The sequence below is a fragment of the Peromyscus leucopus genome, chromosome 2 (genome assembly GCF_004664715.2).
Source record: "Peromyscus leucopus breed LL Stock chromosome 2, UCI_PerLeu_2.1, whole genome shotgun sequence".
Lineage (NCBI taxonomy): Eukaryota > Metazoa > Chordata > Mammalia > Rodentia > Cricetidae > Peromyscus > Peromyscus leucopus.
The window spans coordinates 147,033,898-147,055,517 of record NC_051064.1 but is presented as its reverse complement, the minus strand read 5'-3'; the positions used below and the strand labels follow the sequence as shown (position 1 = coordinate 147,055,517).

General features: G+C 40.1%; 1 protein-coding gene across 11 annotated transcripts in view; it reads left to right on the top strand.

Annotated features, from left to right (window-relative positions):
- Positions 1-21,620, top strand: part of Kif1b (kinesin family member 1B) — a 140,726-nt gene that overhangs the window by 65,564 nt on the left and 53,542 nt on the right. For 10 of the 11 annotated variants that reach the window (XM_028893597.2, XM_028893595.2, XM_028893592.2 and 7 more), the window contains 6 exons: positions 58-164; positions 981-1,064; positions 1,669-1,849; positions 1,969-2,041; positions 19,788-19,878; positions 21,239-21,387. In XM_028893597.2, coding sequence (XP_028749430.1) covers positions 58-164; positions 981-1,064; positions 1,669-1,849; positions 1,969-2,041; positions 19,788-19,878; positions 21,239-21,387 — 685 coding nt within the window. Of the gene's footprint in view, positions 1-57; positions 165-980; positions 1,065-1,668; positions 1,850-1,968; positions 2,042-7,575; positions 9,706-19,787; positions 19,879-21,238; positions 21,388-21,620 lie in introns of those variants that run through there. The other variant, XM_028893598.2, reaches the window with a different exon arrangement.

Below are 21,620 nucleotides of genomic sequence, written 5' to 3'. Positions count from 1 at the left end.
TTTATAAGTGCTTTTTGTGTCTGAATTTCCCTGGGAAACATTCTCCCTTGTGTTCAGGGTTGGCCAAGCAGATGCTGAGCGGCGCCAGGACATAGTGCTGAGTGGGGCTCACATTAAAGAAGAGCATTGTATCTTTCGGAGTGAGAGAAACAACTCTGGGGAAGGTGAGGGTTTTGTGTTTTCATTTCTCAAGCACCTTTTTCCTCTGCGTATTCTAAATCCTTCAGGCTTGGGAGTCCCTATCTCTGTTAGTGGAATTTTTTTTGTCAATAAAATATTGAAAAACAAAGAAACCTGGGATGTTTATAAATGCAAGGATAGACATAGCTACTTAACATGAAAACAGCATGAACAAAAGGAGCCCTTTTGTTACTGCCAAGAACTGAGCAGGATGTAGGCAATTGGTTTGGTCTTGAATGTTAACTATTCAATAGAAAAGTAAGAGAAAAGTAACTATTCTAGAAAATGGGAGAATTGAAAAACCTTTAATATTATCCCAGTAGAATTCATGTTTATCTTAAAGGGAAGAAAAAGTCAATCTTGTGTGAGTCCCCACCACAGCCCAGTTGATTAACTGGACAGCAGCTGGCTAATGGCTGTTTTGTGCTGGTCGCTACCTTCTTCACTCTCCACCAGAATGTTAGCTTTTATTTGTGTGTCATACTTAAGATTTCTGCTGTATTGTATTTTGTCAGAATTAATATTTTCTATCTTCTTTTAAGGCTTATGAAATTTAGTTAAATGTTTTTATCCAAGCCACAGCTCCCAATAAGCTTCCTATACTGAAATTAGTTCTGGTATCTTGAAACAAACAAAAACAGCCAAACCCCACACAAACAAACAAAAAAACTGCCTAATAAACACTTTAGTTGTTGGTTGCAAGGGTCTATTCTAGTTCCCGTGAGTCCTGACGGTGAACTACTTTTTATTGTTTGATTGCAATAGTTTACGATAATAACATCAGTCTGTATTCTTCCTAGTTATCGTGACTCTAGAGCCTTGTGAGCGCTCAGAGACCTATGTGAATGGCAAGAGGGTGGCCCAGCCTGTCCAGCTGCGCTCAGGTGAGGCTGAGAGGTCTCAAGTCTTCAGCAATGTACATATGACTTGTGGGGGCAACTCAGACTTCGGCTCTTTATTTAAAGGCAAAAGTTACCCTGGAATTCATGTTTTTGTAAAACTACAAATCTTGCTTTTGTTGTTGTTTGCTTGTTGTTTGTTTTTGTTGTTGTTGAGACAGGGTCTCACTAAGTAGCCCTGGTTGGCCTGGAATTCACTGTGTAGACCATGCTGTCCTCACAGAGATTTTCCAATCTATGCTTCCTGAGTGCTGGGATAAAATGGGTGGACCATCACACCCAGCCGAGTATCTGTCTTCTTATATTACGAGAGTCAAATTATATTTCATTTTTTTAGATAGGTTTTCACTGTGTAGCTTGGGATGGCCTCAAAGTTGTAAACCTCTTGCCTTGGCCTCCTGAGTGCTAGGATTGTAGGCATACACCACCTTGCCTGGTAAGACATTTGAAAAAACAGATCCTATTCATTAAAAATTAATTCCTTGGAACTGGGGCTGTAGCTGAGTGCTAGAGCTGACATATACAGGGCCTGGATTTGACTCACAGCACTGCAAAACAAATTCTTTTCCCCATTTCTGTTTTGTTCTAGGGAACCGTATTATCATGGGTAAAAACCACGTTTTTCGTTTCAATCACCCTGAACAAGCACGAGCTGAGCGGGAGAAGACTCCCTCTGCTGAGACCCCCTCTGAGCCTGTGGACTGGACATTTGCACAGAGAGAGCTTCTAGAAAAACAAGGAATTGATATGAAACAGGAGATGGAAAAAAGGTAATCCATGAGTGTTAGGCAGCCTGCGTGATGCTTCGAAACTTGTGTGCTTTTACAACAGCTTGGTGATTTCACAACTTACTCTTTTGGTATTTTGTTTCTGTTTGTTTTTCTTCTAGGCTACAGGAAATGGAGATCCTATACAAAAAGGAGAAGGAGGAAGCTGATCTTCTTTTGGAGCAGCAGAGACTGGTAGGAGTCTGTCCTGAATCTGCAGCTATTGGGAAGGGCATTTGCTCTCACACCTGCTAGCAGGCTCTCATTGGTACCACCCATTCACTGTCATTGCTCAATGAACTATCATATATCTTCTGGCAACCTTAGTCTGGGAAAACATCTATAGAGGTACTATTTTGTACCTTTTATTTCTTAAAATTAGATCTGTCACAGTCAAGAGCTTTTTGAAGAAATAATGAGAGCTTTTATGATACCTTTGCCCTTTGGTAGTGCTTTTTGAGTATGTTCCATCAGTGGTCTTTTGAATGATAATAACTGAATATTGAATTTGGTGGGAGTTTGCCTTGGTTTTGTTTCTGGCCACTTGATAGTACTAATTCTCTACTCTTAGGCTGACATGGGGACTGTTCTTGTGCTGGGCAGATTGGGTTTTTTTTTTTTGTTTGTTTGTTTGTTTTGTTGTTTGTTTTTCAAGTTAAACTGTGTCTAAAAGTGTTGCTGCACAATTGCATGTTTTAATCCTTTTCTGTTCCCCTGCATGGAGTCTGAATTCTCAGTAAGGTTCTCAGTGGCTTTTGTGGTAATAGTGTAGTGGGGAGCTGCACACCCATCTCAGACAGGAGAGAGACGCTCCTGACTCTGGGTTGAGAAAGGTTTTGGATAAGCAGTTGGAAAGTCATTGACCATGCTAGCTATAATGGGTTAGGATTTTATGATGATAATTGGTTTCCCAGGTTTTATAAAAATGTCTTATGAATAAATTCTTCTTAGATTTTAATATTAAAGCCAGCCATAAAGCCCTGATAGTAAGAAGTTCCATAATGCTGGATGTTGTGGTACATGCCTTTAATCCCAGCACTTGAGAGGCTGAGGCAGGAGGATCTCTTAAATTCATGGCCAGCCTTGTCTTAGTGAATTCCAGGACTTCCAGAGCTACAACAAGGGGGCACTAATGAGAAATCAGGGAGAAGGATCCTGGATTCTTCCCTTAACAAAATACAGCATATAAGTTACAGCCTTATACTACACTCTGTTCTGTTGGAGAACTATTGCATTGTGGTCTGTGAAAACCAAGATATTAAGTAAAAGCAGCCTTTATCAGAGCACTTGGTTCTTGGCAGTGGGTTAAACCAGCTAAATTATTATCTTTAAAATTATAGTGAAGCCCTCAAGAATATGGATTGGAAGAATAAATTAAGTGTTTGGAACAAGATAATATCAATGTTACAGGGAAAGTATCTCTAAGTAGCTTACCTGGCTTTGGTTTTAATGGTTAGGGCTTGAAAAGTTTGTGACACATGAAGGAGTCTTTTATCATAATTATGTAGTATAACCTAATAACATTCCTCTGATGGTCTGTGAGACATCAAAGAGGAAAGGTGTAATTAAGCACTATTTATTAACAGTAGTGTCTCATATTTGAATGTATGTTGCTTTGTAATTTACAAAGAGCTTTAACATCTATCATTTTGCTTGATCCTTGTACCAGCTCTGTTTGGTAGATGTGTATGTAAATGAAATATATAGCATTGCCCTTAGTTTATAGTTAAGGCTGAAAACAATGTTGTTGTACATACATACATTTTAAAAATTTGCTTCAGTAGTGGCCTTACATACCTGCTAAATCAGTATCTAAACCTTAAACTTGAGTCTTCTAACTTACGTCAGTGCCTCTCAATCACTGGAAATCCTTTTAAAATATAGGTAGTGATTGAGGTCTATGGGTGGGATCTGCAATTCTGAGTTTCTCAGAAGTTCCCAGGTGATAATGATGCCGGTGGCCTTGGGAACACACTTGAGTAAGTAGGCATTAAATAATAACTGTGTCTCCTGCTCTCCATCGCCAAAAGTTGATGATTGTTTCATGCCTTGACATAAAAATCCTGATGGAGCCCAACATGGTGTTGCACAACTGAAATCCAGTTACTCCAAGGCTGAGGCAAGAGGAGCATGAGTTTATAGTAAAGTTTGCATAGCTCAGCAAGACACCGCCTACAGATAACCGTAGTTCAGAGGGGACAGGGGTTACCTAGCCTACAAAGGCTCTGGGTTCAGTCCTGAGGAAAGAAAGGAAGGCAGGGAGGAAAGGAGAAAGAAACACTAATAAAGAGAAAGTAAATTGTCTTTAAGACATATTTAATGTTGGTTTTCGGGGGACAGCCATAGTCTGCAAATAATGAGGTTCTAGCTGTCATTTGTTCTGTTTATTCTAACGGTAAGCTAGAATAGTAAGAAGCTTCCTAATAGCAAGGAAGTTGCTTTCCATTCAAAAGTCTAGCTGTCATCTATTGAAGTTTCTTGACCTTCAGAGGAACTGATATCCAACACTTTCAGCCTAAAGATTATTTAACGATACTGGTAGAAAATGTGGTTTTTATAATTCTGTATTGGGCCTTAGAAAGATTCAGAGGATATGAAGTAATTACTGTTTTCACTAAATATTTATTAAAATACTCATAAATTATTTTTGAATAACAATGGATTGGAAGAATAAATTAAGTGTTTGGAACAAGATAATATCAATGTTACAGGAAAGTATCTGTACTTTCAAATACATTTGAAATACATTTAAAAGTACATCAAATATTTAGTACTATAATTTTTAATATAGTGACATTAAAAATTGGAATTCAGAGTCCACAGGATGGCTCAGTGGGTAAAGGTGCTTGCCATCAAACCTAGTGAGCTGAATTTCATCTCTGGAACCCACATGGTAGAAGGAGAAAATTGATTCCTGCCATTGTTCTCTGACATCCACACATGCACCATGGCATGAGCAGCCTCTCAAATGCACACAATACATGTACATGCATGCAAATATATTTCTTAAGCTTCTAAAATTGGAATTCATGAATTTCTGTAATGCCAGCTCCCCAAATTCACTCACTCTTGTTTGAGCATTCCCTTACAGTCAGTGCTCTGTAGACACCTGTGTGTCTTTCTTCCTTGCACTTTCACCCCTTTCCTGTCTCTTTTCTCTCTCATTTGCATATATTCACTTGTGGACTTTTCAGCAGGCCAACTATGCACTTGAAATATATAATATATAATGAAAGTGGATGAGTCATTTAGTGACAGGAAAATTATGACTGCTTGATTTTAATTTTTTGAATTTATATAGACTTTTATATTTCATTTTAGAGTTTAAAGGTATTTTTTATTTCTCAAGTCTGACACTTAAGTAATGATTAGAATAGTTGTCCTTTCCTAAATTCAGTAATATTTACTTTATCCCTAAGCAATTATAAAAGAAAAAAGTGATAGTTCTGTGGAAGATCAAAGGCAATTTGTGTTCTATAAAACTGAGTTTAAGCCATGCGGCACGCACCTTTAATCCCAGCCCTTGGGAGGCAGAGCCAGGCAGATCTCTGTGAGTTCGAAGCCAGCCTGGTTTACAGAGCGAGATCCAGAACAGGCACTGAAACTACACAGAGAAACCCTGTCTTGAAACACTCCCCCACACACCTCCCCCCCCACATCCCCCGCCAAAAAAAACCAAACCCAAACTGAGTTTATATATATATATTTGGGGGAAAGCACTCAAGCCAGACATGCTTTTTACTCTTCTCTATTGATGTCTTGAGGTTGGAAGATGGCTCCCTCAGTAAAGTACTTTTGCACAAGCGTAAAGACCTGAGTTCAGACCCTAGCCTAGAGAGGGGCAGAGACAGGTAGTTCTGTTTCTAAGGCTCACTGGCTGGCCAGCCTAGCTGAACTCATGAGCTCAGAGAATTCACCTTGGACCTTCACACATGTAAAACACACACACACACACACACACACACACACACACACACACACACACGATTAGCCTTCTGCTTTTCTCATTTGTGGTGCTGGGGATTGAGCCTGGGGCCTTGCCCATGTTAGGAAAGCACTCTGTCACTAAAATATACTGAAAACTCCCACCACTCTGCTTTTTTAAACTAAACAAGAGAGGAGGGGACAAGAGGATGGCACAATGAGTAAAATATTTGCTGTGCAAGCCCGAGGGCTTCTTGTGTGTGGATCCCCAACACACATGTAAAACCCAGGCATTGAGGCATGGATCTAGCTAAACTGGGGGAGGAGAGCCAGGCAGATTCTGGGGTCTCGTAGCCACCCAGTTTAGTCCAAATGGCCTCATTGGGCACCAGGCATGCGTATGGTACACGGACATACGTGAAACTGTTGTAAAGCCAGTTCACTATTTTAAGCCTAAGTTTAATTTTTTCCTTGCTTTTGAAAAGAAATAATGCTGCAGCTCAGATGACTGAAAAGACAGTTGAAGTGCATCCATTTTATATGTGCAGACTCTATTCTTTGTGTTTATTGGCAGCATTGTCACTTAAAAGTAATAGTCCCCAAGTGGATGTAAATCACATGGGTTTTCTAAGTCGAAAACATGAATTGTTTTGTCTGTAGAATTTTGTTGGTTGGTTTTTGTTGGGGGACAATCTTACACTAAACCCAGGTTGTCCTGGGACTTGTAGCAATCATCCAGTCTCAGACTCCCATGTGCTAAGACTCTAGGTGTAGGCTCCCCAGCCTAGCTTCGGGAACACCCTGTTATTCTAGAGTTGTAGAGTTCTTGCCTAGCAGGTACAAGGCCCAGCCATACTCTCCCAAGGAAACAGGTTTAAAATACACTATTACTTAGGAATTTTAAAATTATCTTTAATGAAAGACTGTACCTCACTTAGTTAGTTTTAGAGGGAGGTTATTATTGGTTTCATTGTATAAAAAATAGATAACCTGTTATCCTTTTTTTTTAAATGCTTTGTTCTCAGAGTAACAAACCTTAATGTGCAAATGAAGTGGATTAATTTACTATGCAAAAGAAAATGGCAAGTCTAGTATCTGCTTCTAGAAAGACCAGTTTCAAAATCCTCCCATCCAACAGGAAAGGGAATTTGGTTGATAAGAACCTTATATGTTCTGCAAAAAGGAGTTCTTAGCACTTTTAACATCATCTCTGTTCGCTTCTTTCTCTACTTTCTATCTAACTTTTTTCTAGGGTTGCTCATTTTAGTAAAGCTAAACCAAACTTGGCATCCTGCAGTTTTACTAACCTTTGTTAATCTGCCTGCTCGTCACATCTTTGTGTGGCATCCGTGCTCACTCTTGGGGAAGAGATTCTGGAAGAAGCAACAGCAATAACCAAGGCAAATGTGGGGAAGTGGCTGCATGTTGTTAGCATGTGTGGGACGTGGGCTTTACCTGTTTTCTGGGCATGGCGGAAGGGTTATCTCACACTAGTTCATATGACTAGATTGAGAGATTATCAGCCCTCCAAGAAGTATGGTTTATTTACCTTAGGAAGTAGAAATTTGGATCAGGACTACACACACATTTATATATTAATAGTAATCCACATATGCATAAGTCTTAGTAGGCTTCCCTGTCTAGGTTTTGTTTTTGTTTTTGTTTTTATTTAATTTCTAGTATTTTGTTTTGTTTTTTAAATTTGGTTAAGGCATTTTGCTTGCTTTTTCTTCAATTTGATTTTCCTTTTTTACATTTTAATTTTGGTTATTTGGGGGCCATTTTTTTATTTTGTTTTTCCAAAGGACGCGGATTCTGATAGCGGGGACGATTCTGACAAGAGGTCCTGTGAAGAGAGCTGGAAACTGATTACTTCTCTGAGAGAAAAGCTACCTCCTAGCAAGTTACAAACCATTGTTAAAAAGTGTGGCCTTCCCAGCAGTGGAAAGAAACGAGAACCAATTAAAATGTATCAAATCCCTCAAAGAAGGCGCCTAAGTAAAGATTCCAAGTGGGTCACCATCTCAGATCTTAAAATTCAAGCTGTTAAAGAGATTTGCTATGAGGTTGCCCTCAATGATTTTAGGCACAGTCGGCAGGAGATTGAAGCCTTGGCCATTGTTAAGATGAAAGAGCTTTGTGCCATGTATGGGAAGAAAGACCCCAATGAGCGAGACTCTTGGAGGGCAGTGGCCAGGGATGTCTGGGACACTGTTGGAGTAGGGGATGAGAAGATCGAAGATATGATGGCCACTGGGAAAGGTGGAACAGATGTAGATGACCTCAAGGTTCACATAGACAAGCTGGAAGATATTTTGCAAGAAGTCAAAAAGCAAAATAATATGAAAGATGAAGAGATCAAAGTCTTAAGAAACAAAATGCTCAAAATGGAGAAAGTCTTGCCATTGATTGGATCTCAGGAACAGAAAAACCAAGGAAATCATAAAACAAAAGAGCTCCTTGGTGCTGGTGCTAACAGCATCTCTGATAATGATGTCAATAAAGGAGAAAGTGGAGAACTTGGCAAAGAAGAACGTGTTTCCCAGCTAATGAATGGTGATCCAGCTTTTAGACGTGGACGTCTGCGTTGGATGAGGCAAGAGCAAATACGTTTTAAGAACCTGCAACAGCAGGAGATAACAAAGCAGCTGCGTCGGCAGAATGTGCCCCATAGGTTCATCCCTCCTGAGAACCGGAAGCCCCGCTTTCCCTTTAAGAGCAATCCTAAACACAGAAATTCTTGGAGTCCTGGGACACATATTATTATAACAGAAGATGAGGTTATTGAGCTGAGAATTCCAAAAGATGAAGAAGGAAGAAAAGGATATAAAGAAGAAAGCCAAGAAAAAGTTGGTAGAGTGGTTTCTAAAGATCCCCAGTCAGCATGGGGGGCCCAGGGTATAAGAAGTCAAGATCATATCCAAGTTAGCAAACATCATATTAATAATCAACAACCACCACCTCAGCTACGTTGGAGAAGCAATTCTCTCAATAATGGCCAACCGAAAAATATGCGCTGCCAGGCAACTGCCTCCTCAGAATCATTAAACTCCCACAGTGGTCACCCCACCGCTGATCTGCAAACTTTCCAGGCCAAGCGTCATATTCACCAACACCGTCAGTCTTACTGTAATTCTAACACTGGAGGTCAGTTAGAGGGCAGTACAGCCAGTTGCTGTCAAAAGCAGACTGACAGGCCCAACCACTGTAGCCAGTTTGTGACACCTCCAAGGATGAGGAGACAATTCTCAGCACCCAATCTCAAAGCTGGTCGAGAAACCACAGTATAAGTAAATTACTGGACAAACTTGAAATTGTAGCAAAGCAAACAGGCAGTGTTAATGTTAGCTCGTGGATTGTGTTGGTGCATCATGATTTTAATGTTGTGTTCCTACAAATACTAACTGGTTTTTATTGTTAAAATGTACAACACTGGTAAACGTATTGACACCTCCCTTTTTTGCTTGTGTATTATCAGTCGGCAGGTTCTAAAACTCGGTATAAAACATCTAGGCTCTATATTTTTCTGATACTTTCCTCCACGGTGCCTAGATTATTAATGCACTTACACTAGTTTGTCTTTTTTGGTGTAAGTTTTGTTATTTTTTTTATAGTGCTTAGAAATTGATTTGATATCCCAAAAGACCTGCCACTTAGTTTATGCAAACAAACACTCAAAAGAGGAACTTGATATATAGAATAAGTGCCTCTTATTCTCTATAAACATTAGAAAGTGGCTTAAAATAACATGCAACTGTGTGGATACAGCTTTAGATTACACCTTGATGTCTATTCTTTCCATTAAATATAATATAGTTGGCTCTTTTACAAGCTCAGACCCAAGATCTTCAGACATTTTGTCCTACACAGTCTTGCATCTTAGACGTCATCATCTTATTCTATATTTTTAAGGAACTGATTCAGTATCTTTTTTTTTCCTCTAAGACAGGGCTTCTGTGTGTAGCCCTGGCTGTCCTGGGATTTGCTCTGTAGACCAGGCTGTCCTCAAACTCACAGAGACCCATCTGCCTCTGCCTTCTTCCCATGTGCTGGGATTAAAGGCATGTGCCACCATTGCTGGACCCTGACTCAGTAATTTTTGTGTATCAGAATATATGCAAAACTTGTCATAACTCTAAAATCTTTAAATTGGCATTCTCTGGGTTTCTATTTGATTTGCATTTTGAAATTTACTATTTCACACAGAATGAACTATATTTACTAAAACTATGCCAACAGAAATATCAACAAAACTTTCGTGTGCTTCGAGCAATATCTTTATGTTTCTAAGAAGATCATCTGGTGAGAGAAGGAGATGGGACATGGGAGGAAGGCTGATACTCACCTCTTCGTTGCCTTTTTCCACTAGCTGATGAGATAATAAAACTTAACTGTGGTTGAGTCTGGAGACGAGATAAATATATAGTAACCTGTTCTTTGGTCAACAGTAGTAATGCTCACAGATACTCAAGCAAGGAAAGATAAGTCTTGATGAACAGTCACTATCAATACCTCACTTCACCATGTTGTGGCTGCATTTGCCTCAATGGAAAACTCTCTTTAAATAAAAAAGAAAGAAAAAGAAACAGTGGATTTTAATGGAAGAAAAGAATGGCTTTCTATAAACGTCTCGATCTCTTGCACTTGTCAGAAGCTTTCCTAAGAGTCAGCATGAAGAGCTAGAGATCACCAGACTAGACAGTGTTGAAGATTCCTAAGTCATACCCAATCATCTGCCGACCATCTGTCTCCCCATGGCGTGATAACTTGCAGCCAAGAGCATAGCACTCAAGGAGGCCTAGACTGGGATTATGGACTGATTTTTTTTTTTTTTTTTCCCCGTTTTGGGTTGTGTGTGAGTGCTATGCTTTAGTAGAGCACATTAGTTTTCATTGTAGTGGGCTTTTTTCCATCCCCTCTCTTCCAAGAAAATGTCTTAATGCACAGAAAGTTGCTTCCAAGTTTTTTTTTCCTAAAAAAAGAAATTTGGGAAGATATTTTTGCTTTCATAGTAGCTAGAACAGTTCTAGTCTTCAGTGTAAGTTTGTATGGCAGATTCAACTTGGGTGATTGATACTTGCTATGTGTTGACTTCCTTGAGATGACAATCTGTGCCATTTGGTTTGAATGTACTCTTGGTAGGCTACTTCAAGTCAGTCACTTCAATGCATCTATGTTGTCTTTCCTTTTCACACATAATTATACTGACTTTGGTGGGTTTTTTTGTCAAGAATTTCATTTTTTAAAATTAAAAGTACTAATTACTTAGGTTCCAACTCTACCAAAAAAACTTGAAATAACATATTTCTGATTCATATAGTTTGACTTTTATTTATAGATAAAATACTCCCTTTACTACTAAGTACTAGAGCGAGTTAACTTCCTACTGTTGACGTTGGAATGAAGAGTTCTGTGACATTATCATGTACAGATGTAGGTGCTGGTATGCCCACAGGGATAGTCCAAAGAATTAGCTTTGTTCTTCACCTACTAATCTAAGTATCCTCATATTACTGATCAGACATCTAAAAAAGCCCTTAATTTTCTAGGTGACCAGGAAAGAAATGAACTAAGGTTTGACTGCTAGCGATGTCCTTTCATGCATTTCAGAGTTTACCTTAGAAAACTGTCTGCACAAAATTGCTTGATTGAGTCACTGAACAAGTATATAGCGCCATCATGCTTTTAAGGGCCCTTATTGCTCTGTTAAGACAGAGTCTCATTGATGTGCCCATGTTGGCTTCAAACTTGCAGTCCTCCTCCTGCCTCAGCTCCTCCAGTTGCTGGAGTTAGAGGTGTGTGTCACCAGGCTCAGTTTTTTGTTTTTGTTTTTTGTTTTTTTTTTAATGGTGGTATCTCTCCCTCAGCTTAAATTAAACAAGACCAAAGAGAAAATTGCCTTCATTAAAGCATTATTTTATTGTGAAAATATTCCTAGGTGTTGTCATCATTAAAAGGGGAAAAGTGTTTATGCTTGGGAAATTATATAATGATCTGGCATTACTGAGACTGAATTTTCCAGACCAGAATGTAACTCTATAGACAGTTAGAAAATCTGGTTAATAAATTTAAACCAAAGGGCCTTTCCTTAATTCTTGCTCTTATTCTTTTAGTACAGCAAGTTGTTTATTACATTGAAGTGACTTGAAGTGACCTTTTGTGCTTTAGGTATAAGATACTGAAAACAAAGCACTGACTTTGACACACTAATGCCTGAATTTTTAAATGCTATCAGATTACAGGAAGTTACACAGGCTTCCCAAGGTCAGCTGCTGTGCCTGGTGCCTTATTGGTCCTTTGTTGACTTGCCTTAATGGTTTACACAGAAGCCTGAGAGGAGGGACGCTTCCTGTGGTCTGTGTACCTTGATGAAGGAGGCTTAGGTTCAGTGCAAAGCAAGCATGTGTGCTGTATTGTTACAGACAAATTCATTACAACAATTCTCATAACTGGTTGATATCATCTTCCCCAGATTTTAAAATCTGCTCTAGGTAAACTTAGTTTGGTCCACTTTAGGTTGTGAAATGTGTTGTTTTTCTTATTATTACTGTAAAAAGAAGTTGTGAATCTTCTTGTTGATGAACTGTGGTTTTCTTCTCAATTTCTTAAAACAATGCTTGAAGATTGAGTGTAAGACCTGCCTTTCAGAAAGGGAGAGTTAGTTTGTAATGTTAAGAAAATAAAGTCCTCATTAAATAAAAGTTGAAATGCTCTTTGAAGTGTGATTTATCCCTATGTGGAGGAGGGAAGTGAAACAAGGCTGTGCTAACTAACCAGTCTGCTCCCGACCCGTATTGACTGCCTTGTCATCTAAAGATAGTCGTATGCCAAATACCTTTTTTTTTTAATATATATTTTTGTATGGACTTCATTATTTTCAAGCTTTTGCATTTAATGTCCTTTTCAATTTTACAAAATTGGGAGCCACAGGATATAGCTAAGTGGTATGCTAGCACTTAACCTATCACAGAAAGCCCTGGGTTCTGTCTCTGGTGCCACAAAATGATAAGAAAACAAATAATTCGGTCTTACATGGGAACTTTAAATAAAATCTCTTCATATATGAGTAAGATTAATACTTTTTGATTTCACTTAACATTAAGCTTTTCCATTTTTCTTCATTACATATCATGATTTGAAATTCTTTTAAGTGATGTACCCTTTCTCTCCCCTTTAACCTCTGCTTTTCTCCGCTCAGATTATTGTTAGTTTGCTAAAGATGAAATAGGACAAAGCAGAATTTTGATTTTGATTTTTGTTTTTTTTTTTTAATGGGCCATTGGTCTTGTTAAAAATTTGCATGGAGTCAAGGGCTGGAGAGATGGCTCAGCAGTTAAGAGCATTGGCTGTTCTTCCAGAGGATTGGAGTTCATTTCCCAGCACCCATATGGCAGCTCACAACTGTCTGTAGCAGAAGTTCCAGTGGATCTGACATCTTTACACAGAGATGCAAGCCAAACACCAATGCACATAAAAACAACAATTTCAAAAAAAAAAAAAAAAAAGACTTTAAAAGAATTTGGACCTAGCAGATTTTTTCAAATTGGAAAATAACACAGTGTGTGTTACAAATCAGAATACAACATATGCTGGTCGGGTGGCAGTGGCGCACGCCTTTAATCCCAGCACTCGGGAGGCAGAGCCAGGCGGATCTCTATGAGTTCGAGGCCAGCCTGGTCTACAGAGTGAGATCCAGAGAAACCTTGTGTCAAAAAAACAAAAAACAAACAAACAAACAAACAAAAAAAGAATACAACATATGCAACTGATATGCATGAATTCTTAATATGAAATATTGTGCTTTATGAGAGATGTAAAGCTTGATTTGTTCTGTACGAGGTCTCATATCTTTCCCTTCTCCTCTGGGAGAAACTAGTGGAGTTTCCAAGACCACTCACTAGTGTCCTAGAACACAGAGGTGATTCCAGTGCAGTATGATATATGCAGTAATGGTTGTGTGGGCAGAGTCACATCCAGAGACTAATGGGAGATGAGGTTTGTGGAGGAAGAAAGCTTTAAGCCAAGGGCAGGTCCCACAGTATAACCAAGAATTTTCCAAAATAAAAAGAACAAGGGAGAGAAGGTTCAGAGTGGAAGAGACCAGGTCAGGATTGGGGAAATGTGAATTACTGGGGATAGTCAGAAAGCCATATCTGTTGTGGTGGGCAAAAGACAAGGAAGGACACTGGAGGTGCTGAGCTGGACCAGACTATGGTGTGAGAAACTACTAACCCAGTGTCAACATGGAGATTCCTTTATTAGGTCCGCCTTGTTAGAAAGCTCAATGTGGTCACAGTATAGAGCAGTGATTCTCAACCTGTGGGGTCAAATGGCCTTTTCACAGGGGTTGCATATGAGATATCCTGAATATCAGATGTTTACATTATGATTCACAACAGTAACAAAATACAGTTATGAAATAGCAGCAGAGTAATTTTATGGTTGGAGGTAGGAGTCACCACAATGTGAGGAACTGGAATAAAGGGTCACATTAGGAAGGTGGAGAAAGACTGATGTATAAGGTGGATTGTAGGCAGGCAAACTCAGAACCATGTGGGCCAGTTGGGAAGCTGCTACTTGATTCAGGTGAGGAGGAGTGCTTCCCTAGCAGTGCCAAGAGGGAGATGAAGAGCGAGAGAAAAGCGGAGCTATTTTGATAGTAGAAACAAGGTCGTAGGCTGGCCATGGGAGCCCACTCCTGTCATCTCAACACTGAGGAAACTGACACAGGGAGATCTCCTGGACCTGTCTCTCAAAAAAAGGGGGGTGGAGGGAGTTGTGAAGACTGGCAAGAATGGTTCTGTGGTTAAGAGCACTTGTTGCTCTTGGAAAGGACCCAGGTTCAAATCCCAACATCCACATGGTGGCTCACAACCATCCATAACCCCAATTCCAGTTCTAGGAATCCAACAGACAGGCAAAACATTCATATACATAAAATAAAGTAAATAAATCTAAACAAGTTTTTTAACTGTTGCTTTAAAGAAATTATTGGGCCCCTAGGGAGCACACATACGTCTGAGATTGTCTTCTCCTGATGAGGGGCACATTTAAATGTTGACAGGATGTGAGGTGTCACCTAGGATATGGATATCCCCCATTCTCTGATTGCTTGCTGATTATATCTTGTCATTTGAAGCCAAGTTTCTGATTGTTAAAAACTGCCTACCCATAAACTCAGGGTAGTGACTTTGATTTTGTCTAAATTGTCATCTTAGAGATACCAAACTGTCACCGTCGCTTCTCACCTTGTAGCCTGACTTGTGTCATCCATTGCCCATGCAGTAACCAGAGTCATCTTCTTGATCCAAGTCACTTCCTCTCAGTGACCTCATGGACTTCCCATTGTACTTCCAAACCTGAATTTTAGTGTTGTTGACAAGGTTTTACATATTGTAGCGGTTTGCCCTCCTCTGAATTCATGTCTTGACAGTATCACAGTGCAGATAGCTCTGGCCTTTTATTCCTCCTCAGTTACACGTCCTCATGACAGAAACTTGTTTCCTATCATGCTTACCTCTTCCAAATCTCTGCTTCTGTGCCATTCCTACCCCAGCCCACCCTAGTCAGGCATGGTGGCACACACTTAATCCTAGTACTCAGGAGGCAGAGGTAGACTGATCTCAGTAAGTATCAGGCCAGCCTGGGCTACATACTGAGTTCCAGGACAGCCCGAGTTACATAGTGAGACCCTGTCTCAAAAGAGATGACTGATTTTTTGAGAATTACAACCTGTAGCCATCCTGTCTCCTCACTTGCTTGGTTCCTCCGTGCACATGTAAGGCTAATAGAATGTGGGCCTTATCGGTTGTGTTCATTTCCCAGTCGTCTGTATGCACAGGACTCAGAGCAGTTGTTCTCCAGGGCAGAGTCACAGTATCCTAGAGGTCTTGGGGAGAACATAGTTTGATTGGTCCACCTCCAGAATTAATGATTGACCAGGGCAGGCATTGAGACTTGATCATTTGCATCCAGAGTACCTAAGTGATGTCTGATCCCTTAAACAAGCACCTTTGAAATGGAGAACTGTTGAGGTAGAGCCGGGATTGGAAATCATTTTCCTGTAAACAGCCAGAGAGTAACACTTTAAAATTGGTGTTGGGGATGCAACCAGACGGGGCTTTGTATGTGCTAGGCAAGTGTTCTACCACTGAAGTATACTCCTAGTCTTTACTAGTACTTTAAACTTTGTTGACTATGTGGTTAGGTGTCTGGATCTAGCCAATAGGCCATAATGTGCCGGTTCTTGATCTAAAAGACAGTAATTTTTGAGTCCTTTTGTTCTAAGCATGACTGTTTCTGTCTGGAAGAGAGATATGTGCCAGATGCTTGGGTGGTAAATGACAGTAGGGTGCTTGTGAAATTCAGAATTATGGAGAAGCAGCCATGGACAGATAGCCACACTGGTATTTATCAGTACTGTGTGACAGGTCAAGAGAGAAAAATGTCGGATACTGTAAAAGGTCATAAGAGGTGCTTCTAGGAGTGAAAGCAACCTCTCCTACCTCATGGCTGATGTCAGTTTTGATTCTCTTTCCCTACCACCTACCGAAAAGTACTCCTCTCATTCCTTTTCTTCTCCCTGGCAGTCCTTCATCTATCTCCTACCTTGTTTATATTCCTCAGAATACTTCTCTCTACCAAAGTTAGAGTGTGTACCATGTTTACTGGTTACCACCTCTTCACCCCTCACATATGGGACCTTTTTCTTACTAACCTCTATATCTGTAGCATCAGATACTTAGTAGGAACACAGAATATATTTGTCTAGAGGTTGGAGAGATGGCTTAGAGATTAAGAGAGTTTGCTGCTATTATAGAGGACTAAAGTTGGATTTCTAGCTCCCATGTCAGGCAGCTCGCAATCGCCTGTAACTCTAGCTAGTTTCACCATCTGGCCTCTGAGGGCACATGCACATACATATGCATGCTCATGCACACGTGTGTAAGTACACACACACATACCTTGTAATACACTAATATCCTTGGGAGCTCATAAACAGCCAGGTTTGGGAAAGGGCTCAATTTAAAAAGTGGTTCTGCTATTTGAACTACCAAATTCTGATCAAAATTTAGTTGGAGGTTAGTTTTTTCCCTCCATCCTGAGAGTGATGAGAGATCTTTTATTCCCACTGAAGCCTGGCAAGAGCTTCTAGAGAAAGCCATCCTCACACCTTAGCTGGCAGAATCTAGACTTTGTCCTGGTTGGTAGTTTGACCAACTAATAGACTTATTCTTTAAGAATTCCCCAGGATGGGGGCTGGAGAGATGGCACAGTGGTAAAGAGCACACTGGCTGCTGGCTACTTTTCAAGAGGTCCTGAGTTCATTCCCAGCAACCACATGGCTCACAACCATCTGTAATGAGATCTGGCGCCCTCTTCTGGCCTACAGGCATACATGCAGGCAGACCACTGTATACATAATAAATAAATCTTTAAAAGAATTCCCCACGATGAAATGTTGATGGTTTTTCTACCTGGTGATTTTTAGATGAAACAACAGGCATTTCTTTTTTGTTGGAAGAATCCCATATTATAAGCAGGTTGTAAGGGGAAAATACTTAATGGCTACCCAAGGCACATTTCAAGACTACAGAGAAGCTGAAGAACGGTACAATGAACTTTGTTTTTTAAGATTTATTCATTTTTTATTTATGTGTATGCGATGTGCCTTCATTAGTTTATGTGCACCTTGATGCCTGCTAAGGCCAGAAGGCATTGAATCTCCTGGAGCTGGAGTTACAAGGTGGTTTTGAGCCACCTGATATAAGTGCTGGGACAGCCAGTGCTGTTATATAGAGAAACCCAGACTCGAAAAACAGACAAAAAATAAACAAATAATCTCTTCTTATTTATCTTAAAAATACAAATTTTAGAAGAATATGTGTTATAGATAGGTGGTGGTGGTGGTGGTGGTGGTGGTGGTGGTGGTGCACACCTTTAATCCCAGCACTTGGGAGGCAGAGGCAGGCAGATCTCTGTGAGTTCGAGGCCAGTCTAGTGTATAAAACAAATTCCAGGACAGCCTGGGCTACACAGAGAAACCCTGTCTTGAAAAACCAAAAAAAGGAAAGAAAGAAAGAGAGAGAGAGAGACAGAGAGAGAGAGAGAGAGAGAGAGAGAGAGAGAGAGAGAGAGAGAAAGAAGGAAAGAAAGAAAGACATGTGTTTTAATCTGAGATTTAGTCAACATTTATACATTGAATTGGTTATGACTTGTTAAAAATCTTTTTCTTATGGGCTGTTAAGATGGCTCAGCAGGTAGAGGCAGCTAATGCCAAATGCCAAGCCTGCTGACTGAGTTCCATCTAAGGAACCCACATGGTAAAAGGAGAGGACCAACTCCTAAACACTATCATTTCACCATCTCACTGCAGCACATGTATGTGCCCACACTCACACACACACTATAAGAAATAAGTAAATAGGGCTGGAGAGATGGCTCAGTGGTAAAGAGCACTGGTTGTTCTTCCTGAGGTCCTGAGTTCAGTACCCAGCAACTACATGGTGGCTCACAACCATCCATAATGAAATCTGGTGCCCTCTTCTGGCCTGCAGGCATTCATGCAGACAGAATACTGTATACATAATAAATCTTTTCAAAAAAGAAAGAAAGGAAGGAAGGAAGAAAGAGAGAAACAAATGAATTAATAAAATTTTAAAATTTAAAAAAATGGGGAAAGCAATAAAGAAGGTACCTTTAACTTCTACATATATGTGCACACCTGAACGCACACACAGAAACATGGATGTGCATACATACTAACCAAGGAGTGCCATTTGATTAGTATAATTCCATTTAAGAGGCCTTTTGAATGTTTTTTCTGTTGATACTTCTCCATCTGTTTAGTAAGATCATATACTAAAATTTGTTTTTTTGGTGTTTGTTTTTTTTTTGTTATTTTTTGTTTTTTGTTTTTTTGAGACAGGGTTTCTCTGTGTAGCTTTGGCGCCTTTCCTGGAACTCACTGTGTAGCCCAGGCTGGCATCGAACTCACAGAGATCCGCCTACCTCTGCCTCCCAAGTACTGGGATTAAAGGCGTGCGCCACCACTGCCCAGCTATATCTATATCTATATCTATATATCTATATATATATATATATATATATATATATATATATATAGAGAGAGAGAGAGAGAGAGAGAAAGAGAGAGAGAGAGAGAGATACTAAGATTTTTAAAGATGAGGAAATTATTATTTAGGAAAGACTTAGCTTTCTGAAGTTATAAGACTAATCTGACCAGTTGTTAGAACCAAAACTCAGCCCCACCCACCCACCCCCGTTTAATAATTAATAATAATAAATCTTAGTTTAAAAAAAGAACAGGAATGTTTTTCCCCATCATTCAATAAACATTGGCCCCTTTGAGATAATACTACTTGTACTGAAAATACATGGAGCAGGGCTGTAGAGATACCTCAGCAGTTAAGAGCATGTACTGCTCTTGAAAAGGACGTGAGCTCAGTTCCCAGCACCCACACCAAGTGACTGCTCACAGCGTCCTGTAACTCTGGCGCCTTGGGATCCAACACCCTATTCTGACTCTTTCAGGCTCCTGCATTCACACATGCACAACCCCACACATAGACACATAATTTAAAAAATGATAATAAATCCTTAAATGAGAAAAGAGAATACATGTAATAGGTGGAGAAATAGGAGATAAATCTGATTTGTGTTGTACTCATTTTAATTCATATGCTAGTATATATTTAAAATAAAATTTCTCTTGAATAACAACTGTTTCAGTTCAGTAGTACTGTGGGCTTTTAATTTTCAGCCACAAGGAGCTTCAAAATCTATAGTCTTAATTATCTTCCTATTTGAATAGTTAGAAGATTGGGACCTCAGGAGGTACTGGTGACTTTATTCTTCTTTCTGTGGAACTCTTGGTGTTTAAGATACTGCCCCCACCCCCTTTGTGTGTTTGTCCTTTGCTGTTGGTTCCTTCCATTTTTTCCTTTCCTTCTTATTTCCTCCCTTCTCTACATTGATCTCCTTTCTTTTCACTCAGGACTACGAGAGTAAATTGCAGGCCTTGCAGAAACAGGTTGAGACTCGTTCTCTGGCTGCAGAAACAACTGAAGAAGAGGAGGAGGAGGAAGGTGAGAGCTAGGGCCTGAAACTTTGCCTTTTGTCTTTTTTAACCAGTATTATCAAGTCAGTCCTTTAGCCTGCCCTAAAGCTGGGTTCCTCAGATTTGCCTTCTCTGTGTTGACCTTGTACTGAGCCTGCTACAAGATGCCCAGTGCTGCCACACTAGGCTGCATTCTGTAGGGTAGCGGAGGACTGACAGTGTTCCTACAACTTCGAAGGTTTCTAGGACCGTCTGCATATAATCTTTTGGGAACTTCACATAGACCGACTCTCAACATCGCATGCTTGACCTTCCTGGGTCAGTCTCATGTAAATATAGAGCTTAATCATTGCTTCCATAGTTTGTTCAATTTTCTAGTTCCCATCAGAGATTCCTTGCTGAGGATCTTGGAACGTAATTGGTGTACCCAAAGCCATTGCTGGTAGATTGGTTTCATTATGACAAAATCTTGCCAGGTAGCCATGTGACATTGACTGGCCTGACACTGTTGTAGACTGGCCTTGAACTAAAATCCTGCCACCACGTCCCAGATTTGCTGGGATTATAGGCATGAGCCACTAAGGCTGGCTTATTCCTGTCAGATGGCTGATGGTATTGTCTAGTCATGCTTGCCTATCTTAATTTTCCAGAACTTCTTAGCTGATTTGGGGCCTTTTGTTGTTAGTTATTTTCAAGTTATGAAAGTGTACAATATAGTAAAGAAAGACCAGGGACTTAAAAAATTGTACCTACACATTAGAATTATCTTTTTTAAAAAAAGGAAAAGGAAAGGGGGGCTGACAAGATCGCTCATCAGGTAAGCCTGGTATGCTGTTTGATCTCTGGAACCCACATTGTTAAAGCAAAAAGCTGACTCTTACAAGTTGTTTTTGTTTGGTTGGTTTTCAAAACAGGGTTTCTCTTTGTAGCCCTGGCTGCCCTCGAACTCAGATCCACCTGCTGCTGCCTTCGGATTGCTGAGATAAAGGTGTGCACTGCCACTGCCTGACGACTCTTACATGCCTCTTATCTGAGCCTCTACATGCAGCTGTGGCACATGCTCCCTCCTCCAATAAATAAATAACTACAGTGGAAAGTTTACAATAAATAAACATAACAAAGAGTCCGTTCTTTTAATAAGAGAGATGTGTGTGATCCCAGCACTTGGAAAGTTGAGCAGGAGGATGAAGAGTTCAAGGCCCGTCTTGAGTACATAGCAGATTTGAAGCCAGCCTGGGCTGCATGAGACCCTGTCTCAAACAAACCAAGCAACCCAGACCCGTATTCTTCTGATTGTCGGTTTTTCTGAAGTATATGCACCGTACAGGAGGGATGAAGGTTGTCGTGGTTATGAAGTCACTGTTACATGTGCTCCCCTGCTCTTTCAGTTCCTTGGACACAGCATGAGTTTGACTTGGCCCAGTGGGCCTTCCGGAAATGGAAGTCTCACCAGTTTACCTCATTAAGGGACTTACTCTGGGGCAATGCAGTATACCTGAAGGAAGCCAATGCCATCAGTGTGGAACTGAAGAAGAAGGTATGGAGGGGGATCTGGAGGCAGAGTGGGTCGACTTCAATTAGATGAATAGCCTTAAATTAACCTTTCACTTGGGAGAACTCAGCTGTTCTGTGCCATGAAACAGCTTCATTCTGTATATGTGCCAGCACAACATAGGTAGTAATGAAAAATTACAGTAGTTTTCTGGCTCATTTTACAAATCTGAGGTTTTTAAATAAAAACTGGATAAACCCATTAATAGATAAATGCTT